Genomic DNA, 13,274 nt, shown 5'->3' with positions numbered 1-13,274 from the left:
TCTCCAGGCAAGAACACAGGAGTGGGTCGCCATTTCCTTCTCCAATGCATGGAAGTGAAAAGTGAAAGTGAAGTTGCTCAGTCGTGTCCGGACTCTTCGTGACCCCATGAACTGCAGCCTACCAGGCTCCTCTGTCCATGGGATTTTCCAGGCAAGAGTACTGGAGTGGGTTGCTATTGCCTTCTCCAAGAACAGTGTGGAGATTCCTTAAAAAACTGGAAATAGAACTGCCTTATGACCCAGCAAGCCCACTGCTGGGCATACACACCGAGGAAACCAGAACTGAAAGAGACACGTGTACCCCAATGTTCATCACAGCATTGCTTATAACAGCCAGGACATGGAAGCAACCTAGATGTCCATCAGCAGATGAATGGTTAAGAAAGCTGTGGTACATATACGCAATGGAATATTACTCAGCCATTAAAAAGAATACATTTGAATCAGTTCTAATGAGGTGGATGAAACTGGAGCCTATTATACAGAGTGAAGTAAGCCAGAAAGAAAATCACGAATACAGTATACTAACGCATATATATGGAATTTAGAAAGATGGTAACGATAACCTTGTATGTGAGACAGCAAAAGAGACACAGATGTACTGAACAGTCTTTTGGACTCTGGGAGAGGGTGAGAGTGGAATGATATGGGAGAATCACACTGAAACATGTAAATTATCATATGTGAAACGAATCGCCAGTCCAGGTTCGATGCATGAGACAGGGTGCTTGGGGCTGGTGCAGTGGGGTGACCCAGAGGGATGGGATGGGCAGGGAGGTGGGAGAGGGGTTCAGGATGGGGAATACATGTACACCAATGGTGGGTTCAAGTCAATGTATGGCAAAACCAATACAGTATTGTAAAGTAAAATAAATAATTAAAAAAATTTTTAAAGAAAAACATATTACTATTTTCAAAGGGATTAATCTGGGAAAAATTTTTGCAACCCCATGAACTTCATTCCTTGTCAGGCTCCTCTGTCCATGGAATTCTCCAGGCAAGAATACTGGAGTGGGTTGTCATTCCCTTCTCCAGGGGATCTTCCCAACCCAGGGATCAAACCCTGGGTCTCTTGCATTGCAGGCAGATTCTTTATCATCTGAGTCACCAGGGAAGCCCCAGCTCCCACCATGCACTATAGCAAATTCCACTTTCAGCGGCTGTGAAGCTGGGGAGATCCTGGCCAGCAGACAGATGTCAGATCTCATTGTCTTCCCAGCCTTTCAACCCTCCCCTGAAACACCTCAATAAAATGGTTTGATTCCCCCCAAAATAAATAAATTTCAGGTGACTTGCCTCCTGTGATCCCTTCAGCCTCATCCCTGGACACCCGCAGCATCTACTTTATGCTCAGCCATAGAAAACTGCCTAAAGCATCCTAATGCTATACCACACCTTTGTCCATTCTGTTCCCTTAGCTTGCTCTCCTCTCCCTCTTATTTTTTGTCCAAATAACCACTTCTGTTCCACTCTCAAGTTTCAGCTCAATAGCAGTGCTTCTAGAAAGTCATAACTAGTGCTTCATACGGAGAAGGCAATGGCACCCCACTCCAGTGCTCTTGCCTGGAAAATCCCATGGACGGAGAAGCCTGGAAGGCTACAGTACATGGGGTCGCTGAGGGTCGGACACAACTGAGCGACTTAGCAGCAACAGCAGCAGCAGTGCTTCATACGACTCTGTGCTTCTTTGGTGCACACACCTCTGGCACTTTCCACATTGAATTGAAATTATCTCTTCTGTATTTTTCTCTCCAGTGGATTGTCTTCATTCTGGATGGCAGACATGGTATCTTACTCAGCTTTTTATTTTCAGAATCTAGCATGGTGTCTGATGCACCCAGATATTTGATACATGTTTGTGGAGCTGAAATAAACAAATTAAGTAGTCTTTGAGTAGTCTCATAGCCTGCAGCTGGAATTCTTACAAAGCTTATCACATTATATCAATAAATTGGGTTTTTGGAAAGCTATACAACATGCAACAAAAACCATGAAAATGTTCATTCTCTTTTACTTGGTATTTTCCTGTTTGTGAATACTCCCCAAAGAAATGATCCCAAGGGGGAAAATTTACACAGATGTTCCCAGTAACTCTAGTTAAAATAGTGAAAAAAACCTGGAGGCAATCCAAGTGTCTAATAGGGAAATGACTAAGCAAACAATGGGATTATAACAGAGCTATTAAAAATGACAGAGGTGAGGACTATGTCAACATGGAGAAGTGTGTATCTGCAGGAACGTTAAGTAGAGAAAAGAATACAGGCCAGTGTTTAAACACGGATGGTTAAGGATGTGTGTGCATTAATGATCAGAGGCTAATCTAGAGAAATTGAAAATGGCTAGAGCTCAATACTTTCTTTCCTGTGCAATTCCATAAGTTTCTGGCATTAATAGTTTAGCTCTCATGCAACATAGATATCTATTTTATTAATTTAAAAAAGTTAAAAAAATTTCTTGGCTGTGTAGGTCTTAATTGCTGCACTCAGGATCTTCATTATGTCAAGCTGGATCTTTCAGTATCTCTCATTGCTCACACAGACTCTGTAATTGTGGCATAGCTTAGTTGCTCTGAGGCATGTGGAATCTTAACTCCTTGACCAGGGATTGAACCTGTGTCCCCTGCATTGCAAGGCAGATTTTTAACCACTGGACCATAATTCTCATCAAATTATTATGAAAATAACACTTCTTTAAGAGAACAAACTACTTTACATTCAGCAAGTAATTTGAGTCTAATTATGTGCTATAACACTTATATGCTCATGCAATTTACAAAAAAAAAAAAGGGCAAAGATCCTCACCAGTGGTGGTATTATTTTAATTTACTTTTGTTTATTTGGATGACTGTACACATTAGGACCTAGTAGAAAGGAAAGTCTGAAAAACCTTTGGCCTAAATCTCACATTCACAAATTGTCTCAATTTTATACTTTTGATATTGTCTCCAAAAAGGGTTCTATGCACAGTCACTGAGATACACCAAGAAAGGCTAAAAGAAAAAGTCATCACTGGGGACTTCTCTGGTGGTCCAGGGGTAAGACTCCATGTTTCCAATGCAGGGGGCCTGGATTAGATCCCTGGTCAGGTAATTAGGTCCTGCATGCCACAGTGAAGATTGAAGATCCCTTGTGTTGCAACTAAGACTCAGCACAGCCAAATAAATAAATATTAAATTTTAAAAAATTTATTTTTAATTGGAGGATAATTGCTTACAATATTGTGTTTGTTTCTGCTATACATCAACATGAATCAACCATAGGTATACACATGTCCCTTCCCTCTTGAACTTTCCACCCCATCCCACCCCTCTAGGTTGTCACAGAGCTCCCTAAATTTGTGTCACACTGCCAAAGTAATGTACTATTTAAAAATGTATTATTTTATAAATCAGTGATTATCTTATGAATAGAGAAATAGTGACATTAGTGAAGAGAAACTAAAAAGCCTCTTGATGAAAGTGAAAGAGGAGAGTGAAAAAGTTGGCTTAATGCTCAACATTCAGAAAACGAAGATCATGGCATTTGGTCCCATCACTTCATGGCAAATAGATGGGGAAACAGTGTCAGATTTTATTTTTTGGGGCTCCAGAATCACTGCAGATGGTGATTGCAGCCATGAAATTAAAAGACGCTTACTCCTTGGAAGGAAAGTTATGACCAACCTAGATAGCATATTGAAAAGCAGAGACATTACTTTGCCAAAAAAGGTCCGTCTAGTCAAGGCTATGGTTTTTCCAGTAGTCATGTATGGATATGAGATTTGGACTATGAAGAAGGCTGAGCACCGAAGAGCTGATGCTTTTGAACTGTGGTGTTGGAGAAGACTCCTGAGAGTCCCTTGGACTGCAAGGAGATCCAACCAGTCCATTCTAAAGGAGATCAGTCCTGGGTGTTCTTTGGAAGGAATGATGCTAAAGCTGAAACTCTAATATTCTGTCCACCTCATGCAAAGAGTTGACTTATTGGAAAAGACTCTGATGCTGGGAGGGATTGGGGGCAAGAGGAGAAGGGGACGACAGAGGATGAGATGGCTGGATGGCATCACTGACTCGGACTTGAGTCTGAGTGAACTGCAGGAGTTGGTGATGGACAGGGAAGCCTGGCGTGCTGCAATTCATGGGGTCGCCAAGAGTCGGACTCGACTGAGCGACTGAACTGAACTGAACTGAAGATCTGTCATATGGTAATTAAAAGAAATAAGCCACACATTTTTATATCTCATTTTAAAATTTATTTATTTTATTTTGATTGAAGTATAGCTGATTTACAGTGTTATGTTCATTTCTGCTGCAGCCACATGGATGAACTGTCATACTGAGTGAAGTAAGATAGAGAAATATTATAGATAGTGTTTGTATGTGGAATCTAAACAAAAGGTACAAATGAACTTATTTATAAAAATAGGAATAGAGTCACAGATGTAGAAAACAAACTTATGGTTACCAAGAGGGGAAAGAAGAGGGGATAAATTGGGAGACTGGGAGTAACATATACACACTACTATATATAAAACAGATAACTAATAAGGACCTACTCTATAGCACAGGAAAGTCTACTCAGTACTCTGTAATGCCCTATATGGAAAGAATCTAAAAAAGAGTGAATACATGTATATGCATAACTGATTTACTTTCCTGTACAGCAGAAACAAACACAACATTATAAATCAACTAGACTCCAATAAAAATTAATTTAAAAATTTCTGCTGTACAGCAAACTGATTCAGTTATACATATACTGGATTGGCCAAAAAGTTCGTTTGGGCCAGCTCTATATATACATTCTTTTTAAAAATATTCTGTTTCATTTTGGTTTCTCATAGTATACTGAATGTAATTTTCTGTGCTATACAGTAGGACCTTCTCGTTTATAAAATTTCTTCTTTAAAAAAAAAATTAAAAAAAAAATTCACTGAGACCCTTAAAAAAAATAGAAGTGACCTAGACCTTTCTAGAACTCTGGCAGGCCCAGAACATAGCTATCACTTTATTTTTAAAATGTGATAATTTTAGCTAGGGGCCCCAGACTAATGAGTTGTTAACAACTTAACTGTATAAACACCTGACTCACAAACTACTAGCTATACTGTTTCTGCTGCCATGTAACCAGTGGTCAGAGAATTCACAGCTTCTACAGCAGTGGTTCACAGCCCTGGTTGCACATTCAATCTGAAGGTCAGTCCCCACTTTCAATGTAACGTGTCCGGGATGATGGGTTACAGGTGCCCAGAAAACAGTTTAAAAAACAAGTTTTAGGGTGCAGTCCCCAAGATGTTGGGGGAACTGCCTCAATAATACTTTTGATCAAAATACCTTCAATTACTCCTTAAATTTCTTATTGTGCTTCAATATATGAAAGTAAATAAATACTGAGCCAAAAGTATTATGTTCATGTGTCTATCTTTAGAAATGAAGTACCAGATTTTTACAGGTGGTAAAACTACAACAAACCCAAACTGTCAAATGAATGCTTTTTGTTCCATTAAAAAAAAAAAAAAAGGATTTATAACAGAGAAAAACGAATTCTTGGATATTGACTGAGGTCAGTACTGCGCATTCTCCTGGACCTTCTCCTCTTCATCCGACTTCTGAACTATGATTATTGATGCTCTGAAGATGGTGATCCTCTCTGTATCCCAGCAACATTCACCCATTCATGAAATAAAGATTTATTTGTGTTCATCTAAACCCCAAACACGGGCTTCTCTGGTGGCTCAGTGGTAAAGAATCTGCCTGCCAATGCAGGAGACGAGGGTTCGATCGCTGGGTCTGGAAGATCCCCTGGGAAAGGAAATGGCAACCCACTCCAGTAATCTTGCCTGAGAATCCCATGGACAGAGAAGCCTGGCATGCTACAGATACCACTCAGTGACTAAACAACAACAAAACCCCAAACGCAAGAAAACGTCCAGGGAAGCTGGAGGAGCAAATGAGAGTTGGAGAATCAGGGTACATTGTCTCACTCCCTGCCTACTCTACCACCGCCGAAGCCACGCCCTCCGCCATCCCCCGCCCCCCCACGCCCACCGCCTGACCGTCTGCCCAATTCACCCCGTTTTGCATTCCATTTGTATGACTACGTCTGTGGGTTCAGTGGAAGACATTTTCCCACCTCTTGCCTCAAAAGCACAGGCAGGCACTGAAGGTGTCTGACTGAGGGTTATGTTTATCCTGTGAGGAGCTGTAACCAGAATTTTTGGACATGGGTCAGATTCAGAAAAAGCAAGTTCAAAAGGCCCATGATTGTGAGTAGCAATAAACTGGGTTGTGTTCCTCAATACCATGTCTACTTATAAAGGTGGGGGACTTGTGTTCAAGAAAGATATGGTTGCTAAGGCTTTCCAGACGAACCAGAGAGTTGAGACAATAATTCGTATCTGGGAATCTGTGGTAGGAGTCTTCCTGGCTGAACAGCCAACACCTATCTGAATGTCCCAGAAAGCATCCACAGACGCTATCCTTGTTTTCCTCTCCTGAATGATCCAGAATATTGCCCTTCAGCCGGTGCTTCATTCCGTGGGGGTAGAATGCACTCATATAACTATTGCCTGGGCTTCAGTGGTTGCTTCCCCTGAAAACCCAGGAAACAGAATCTCCGCTGCTGTTGAAAGTGTGTAATTAGCTCCTCGTGCAGCCTGACCCCACTGATTTTTCTGACGCATTTGGCCCGAGGTGTGCCCTTTCTGAGACCTCCAAGAGCTTCTCCGCAGCTGGAGATGCTCAAAACTGCACGCAGCACTTCCTGTGGGCGTGGCTTTGCATTCTGAAGGTTGCGCGCCTACTGAATCACGTGTTTCAAGTGTTCAGATTCAAGATGCTTTTTTTAAAAAAAATACAGGAGTGGACTGCGAGTGGCTCTATCAGACATAAAAGAGTCTCTTCCCTTTTTCTTTTTAAAAAGTGGTTGTGTACTGGTGGCCTCCCGAGAAACACTATAATTGGTCAGCCTGGGGTGCGTTTTATGTCCTCTCAGATAACGTCATTAGCTATTTTCAGGAAAGGGAAGGCAGAGTATGCCCCCCGGGACAATGACAGCACTTGTTTCAAGTTGGGGAAGAGCCTGTGGTTCTTTTCCTGCGTTTGGGGGAAAGCGAACACACAATGTTCATTTCCTAAATACGGGATGTGCTGCGAGGCTGGCGGGTCATTTTCCACCATGTCATATCCTTCTGGATGAAGGCAGCAGGGGCCAGGACAGGAAATGGCAAGTTCTCAGAAAAGACAAGGCTTTCCCAGGGCCGTCATTGGCTCTCTGGAACTATAAAGCTTGCTCATCCAGAAACAGCCTCAGATTCTTCTTTCCTGGAGATAGCCAGAAGTGAATGGTAAGTGGGGAGACCAGAGGGATGCTATCTGAAAAAATAGCCACTGGACTGGTAATACTGGGATTGTATCCTTGGTCCGTAATATATTTTGAGTAATTTTGCCTCGTTTTTGCTCAGAGGTGTCCTTATCTGGCAATTTGTCAGTGGTGGGTACAGTTATGGAGGCATGCTAATAAAATTAAGATCTAGGAGTCTAGAGACCAAGATTCTACACTGAGCTCTGTGAAGTATCAGCTGCAGGTAGAACTTGTCTATGTTTCAATTTCCTCACCTTCCACATGAGAATGATTTCTGTTCTGATATCTCACAGTGGTCAAATGTTGGATTTCTATAGCTTTGTCACTTTTGAGAAGTTCCTAATAATGAGATGTACAATGGCTATGAAGGGAGAAATCTTTGGCAACTAGAAAGGATGTACTTTTACTCAGGATGTACAGTTTTCTCTGTTAGTCATCTTCAATTGGCTTCCGTTCAGCTCGGGACAAGGGTAGCCCTCAGTGAGCTGTTCAATGAAAATTGTGGTCCCTTTTAAAATTCTGTTCAATTGCTACTCATTTTTAAAGGGAGCTTTCATCATAAAGGAACATACTGGTGCTAGTGTAATTTACTTTTAATTAAGCATGTATCAAAGAGTGAGATTTCTGAAGACCTGATGAACTCTAGTTAGAAGAAATAGCACAAGCCTAAGTAATCTTAGGCTTGATTCTAAGATAAGAGCTGGGAAAAATAACAAGCAGTAGAGTTGCTTCAGGTGAGCATCTAACTTAGAAAAATTAGTTTCTTACATTTGATAGATGCTTTTTGAGTTTTTGGTGATTCGTCTTTTTCACTCATCAGAGAGGGGAAAAAACTGTATTGCAAAACTCTTAAGATCTTAGTCTTCTTGTAAGGAAAGGGCTTTGTAAAGGGGTACAACCTACTGCTTGCCACATGTCATCTTTCAGAGATTAGGGCTCAGTATTCCATGCCTGTTCAGTCCTGGGTGGCTCTTTCTGATCCCATGGATTGTAGCCTGCCAGGCTCCTCCATCCATGGAATTCTCCAGGCAAGAATACAGGAGTGGGTAGCCATTTCCTTCTCCAGGAGATATTCCCCACCCAGGGATTGAACCTGCATCTCCTGCATTGGCAGGCTGATTCTTTACCACTTAGCTACCTGGGAAGCCCTTCAGTATTGCAGTAGACTTATAATATTAATTATAGGGCTTCCCTGGTGGCTCAGAGGTTAAAGCGTCTGCCTGCAATGCAGGAAACCCGGGTTTGATCCCTGGGTCGGGAAGATCCCCTGGAGAAGGAAATGGCAACCCACTCCAGTATTCTTGCCTGGAGAATCCCATGGACTGAGGAGCCTGGTGGGCTGCAGTCCACGGGGTCACAAAGAGTTGGACACGACTGAGTGACTTTACTTACTTTACTTATAATATTAATAGCTGCTGCTGCTTCTGCTAAGTGGCTTCAGCTGTGTCAGACTCTGTGACCCCATAGATGGCAGCCCACTAGGCTCCTCTGTCCCTCGGATTCTCCAGGCAAGAATACTGGAGTGGGTTGCCGTTTTCTTCTCCAATGCATGCGTGCATGCATGCTAAGTCCCTTAAGTTGTGTCCAACTCTGTGTGACCCTATGGACAGCAACCCACCAGGCTCCTCTGTCCACAGGATTCTCTAGGCAAGAATACTGGGGTGGGTTGCCATTTTTTCTCCAAATATTAATAGCACCACTCCCTTATTTAACAAATTAAAAAAAAAATCAATCCTTGGCATTCCCTGGGAGAAAAGTGGACGAGAGCATTATTCCTATTGGCTTACTCGGATTTAAGGTCCTGGGAAGTGGAGGACTTGTCCCAGATGACAGAACGGGTCTTTGAGAACCTGACACATGACTCACTGGAAAATGACCCTTTACCCCTTGGGTGGCCGTAGCTGTTGCGCTCGACTTCGGGCTAACCGCGTGTCTCATCCCCGCAGGACATGGAGAGGCCGGCGGCCCGGGAGCTGCAGGGCGCGGATGCTCTGCGACGCTTCCAGGGGCTGCTGCTGGACCGCCGCGGCCGGCTGCACGGCCAGCTACTGCGTCTGCGCGAGGTGGCCCGGCGCCTAGAGCGCCTACGCCGGCGCTCCCTGGCGGCCAACGTGGCCGGCAGCTCGCTGAGCGCGGCGGGCGCTGTGGCCGCCATCGTGGGACTCTCGCTCAGCCCCGTCACCCTGGGGGTCTCGCTGCTGGCGTCGGCCGTGGGGCTGGGGGTGGCCACCGCCGGCGGGGCCGTCACCATCACGTCCGACCTCTCCCTGATCTTCTGCAACTCTCGGGAGCTGCGGCGCGTGCAGGAGATCGCGGCCACTTGCCAGGACCAGATGCGCGAGATGCTGAGCTGCCTCGACTTCTTCTGCCGTGGGCAGGGCGGCGGAGACCGCCAGCTGCTGCAGTGCGGGAGGAACGCCTCCATCGCGCTGTACAACTCGGTATATTTCATCGTCTTCTTTGGCTCCCGCGGCTTCCTCGTCCCCCGGCGGGCCGAGGGGGCCACCAGGGTTAGCCAGGCGGTGCTAAAGGCCAAGATTCAGAAACTGGCCGAGAGCCTGGAGTCCTGCACCCGGGCTCTGGACGAGCTGAGCGAGCAGCTGGAGTTCAGAGTCCAGCTCTACACGAAGAGCAGCCGCGGCCACGACCTCAAGATCTCGGCTGACCGGCCCACGGGGCAGTTTTTCTGAAAACATCTTTTCCCATCTATTGACTGAAGCCAGAAAATCATCCCCATGGGATGCTCCATACTTGTATCTCCCTCAGGAAAACACGAAGTTGGGCTAGGAGCTGAATGCAAAGGATGAGAACAACTATTCGAGGATGGGGATTGGGAGTGTGTTCTCCCAACTCTCCTTTACCCATCACTGACATCCTCCCAGGGGCTGAGTGCTAGGGACTTTTACCTCCCTGATCCTAGTGGGATATATGACCTGAAAAGTATTTTATATTTTATCATAACCGTTCCGTCTTCACACCCTTGGGCACTCTTGATTTAAAGTTGTCGCAACGTGCCTGTCCCTGCCTCGGCGGGTGATTTGAGCCGAGGCTGGAGAGCCGTGCAGACATCCTCACCCTCTGGGTCCTCTTCGAGCCCCACTAGGCTTTGAGATCCTCAAAAACACCCGTGAGAAGCGACACTAGCTCTAAAACCTCTGGCAGAGTTTCTGAGTATGAAGAACTCCAGAATCTAGAGCTAATCAGGCTCTGAACTGTGTAGGAGGGTTCAGGACCCAAGGGAGGCACCTCCCGCTGATATGTGCCCCCTTCTCTCTCAGCGTGCCCTGCTCACAGATCCAAGCTGGGGTTGGAGTGGACCTTCCTAAGTGACTTCATAGCCAGACCTCCAAGGTGCTCTGAGAGGGGAAATCCACTAAACCATCACCTAAGTCCCGCCCCCTTGCGGAAGAAACTGAAGAGGAAATGGTTAACAGCTCCGAATACTGACTTCACACTGTAGAGAAGGGAGCAATGGCTTTTGAGTTAGTCCTGGGTTTATTCTGTGTGAGACTTGGCTTCCTAGTCTGTAAAATGGATGCTAAAACCCCACCTTATTGGGAAGTATTGAGTAAGATAAAGCCAAGCACAGTGTCTGAGTGGTAAAGAGTGGTCTCTGGGCTTGTAGCATCGCCTGGGAACTTGTTAGAAAGGCCAATTCTTGGACTCAGCTCTAGACTTAAGGAGTCAGCAACACAGGTGGGGCTCAGCAAGCTGTGTTTCAACAAGCCCTTGGGGGTAATTTGATGCCTGCTAAAGTTTGAACACCATTGCAATGGGTGTTAGTTTGTAATCCCCTGATGAGCGTTCTCTAAGTCTATAGCCTCTCTAGGGGCTGCTCCGTCTTTAGTGTCATTCACAGAAGGTCAAGGACAGACTGTCCCAGAAATAAAGAAGGGGCGTGGGGGCCGTTTTGTGTCAATGCTTCCCGGAGCAATTTCCCACCAGTTGAATAAGAGATGTAACAGAATCAACCCGTTAGAGGGCAGTGTTGCCTGCTCATTGTAGAAAGTGGTACAGAAAGGAATGTGAATTTAGTGAAAATTGACCTTTATTATCTTTTCTAAAAACCTCCAGACCATGTTTTTTTAATTATTTATTTTAAGTTTATTATTTAATTACTGTTTATTATTAACATTTAATTTTATTTAACCACATTAGAAAATAATAGGAATAGCAAGTTTCCAAATGGGAGACTACCGAGATTCTTTTCAGGAGACTTAGTTGAGTTTGCCTTTCTAAGGTGGGCCATGAGCTGTAAACAGTATTGTGTTCCTTAAATAAGTCTCCTTCAGAGGGAAATTTTTTCCCTAGTGTTTTGAATGATCCTTTTAAGTAAATGAGGGTAGTTCTTTTTTTCTCTCTCTTTTTTTTAAAGTTGCTGTTCTTTTTATAAGTAAATGAGGGAAGTTCTGAATAAAGAGACCAGGAGCTGAATTTAAGCCTCATAAATGGAGGCTTGACTTGTCCATATAGAAATGATGCGAGCATAACTATCCTGAAGGTAACTGGCCAACAGATAACACTTGACCTGAAAGGCCCTCCCTATTTAGTTCAGGGGAAAGAAAACCCAAGTAGAGGCATATGAAGGAAACACTAGGAAGCCTGATGTCCTTCGAAGTTGGGTCTTAGGAGTGACAAAGTAGCTTGTGTTATGATGATGGTGTGTTATATTTTCGCTTTGGAACCTGTAAGAAATCTGTAAGCTGTCTCTAAGAAAATACTTCCAATTTCTTCTATTTCTATTGCTACCACTGTATTGCTAAAAAATATGTTAAAAAGTCTTTGGGATCACACAGATACCCAAGCTAGGTCGAATTATGTAATTATCTAATGTGGTTTAAATTTACCCAGTTGACCCCCATGCTTACCAATGATGGCAGTGTGTCTGAGGAAGTGTAATTTCAGTGCTGGGAGAGGAGTTGGTGTTTCTATATTTTTATTTTTCCTAAAATGGCAATTGATTTGTATCCTGATTTATTTTGAAATTGGTACCTTTAAAAAAAAAATGGTGTCAAATTTCTCTGGTTACCTTGCACAAATGGTAGCATTTTAGATCACCAGAATGTACTTCACATTGTTATATTATGTTATGAAGGAAGGTACAATCACTGCCTAACTCCATCTTGTATTAAAGCTTAAGTTTGAATTATTCTTCCAAATGCCTGAGCTGTTCCTTAGAAATAAACCAGGCACTTTTGGAAGCAGCAGCAGAGACCATTTCATATCATTAGGGTATTTTGACTGTACCAGTGTCTTAAGCTCCTGAAATTATTATTTTAGTGGCCCGCTGTACATCTAAGGAAGGGTGTCTACTTTGGAACAGTACTTTGCACATTATAGGAGCATAGTAAATGTATTTGAATAATTTAATAAACTGTTTAGCTGTATTAATAGGAGTTTGTTTTGATAGTGAAAGATCATTCTCTTTTGTGTCTGTTATAGAGATGGAAGCCTCTACCAGGATTTAAGTCAAATTTAGTTAAATGGATCCTAGAGACAAGTATTTTATTTATTTCTTTTGTGGGAATGTGAATAAGGCTTTTTCCTTAAGGCCATCATTCTGTAAACAAACAGACTGAAATGGTATGTTGTAAAGGGAAGGAGAGAAAGGGGTATTTAGATTACAAGTGTACTTCAGAACAATATCCGAGTTGGAAAAATAAACACGTTCATATTGAAGGTTTAAGTGCTTCTGTTGGTTTCCGGGGTTTACAATATCGTTTGGATTGTTTTCTTTCACAAGAAAGGAGTTTCTTTTGGTTCTGCATCTCAAGGATTCAATAAAACTACATTCTATTCTATTAAAAAAAAATAATCCTTAACAGACATTCTGATCCTAATCACTTCGATGCAGTTGTCCTCAGGTTCCTGTCATTTCCAGTGTGGCAAATGTCAGTGTCCAGAGTATTTACTGGGAGGAGAAAAAGGGAAGAG

At 43.4% G+C, this 13,274-nt stretch overlaps 1 protein-coding gene across 1 annotated transcript; it reads left to right on the top strand.

The window, feature by feature from the left end:
- The first annotated feature begins 7,287 nt into the window (after nt 1-7,287).
- Nucleotides 7,288-13,019, top strand: APOLD1 (apolipoprotein L domain containing 1). Its single transcript, XM_004023473.4, has 2 exons — nt 7,288-7,323; nt 9,287-13,019. Exons 1-2 carry the CDS (start codon nt 7,321-7,323, stop codon nt 10,028-10,030), a joined length of 747 nt encoding a protein of 248 aa, XP_004023522.3. The 5' UTR covers nt 7,288-7,320; the 3' UTR covers nt 10,031-13,019.
- Nucleotides 13,020-13,274: the final 255 nt, after the last annotated feature.

The sequence above is a fragment of the Ovis aries genome, chromosome 3 (genome assembly GCF_016772045.2).
Source record: "Ovis aries strain OAR_USU_Benz2616 breed Rambouillet chromosome 3, ARS-UI_Ramb_v3.0, whole genome shotgun sequence".
Lineage (NCBI taxonomy): Eukaryota > Metazoa > Chordata > Mammalia > Artiodactyla > Bovidae > Ovis > Ovis aries.
Note: the sequence above shows the minus strand (reverse complement) of the source record. Positions and strands in the feature narration are given on the sequence as shown.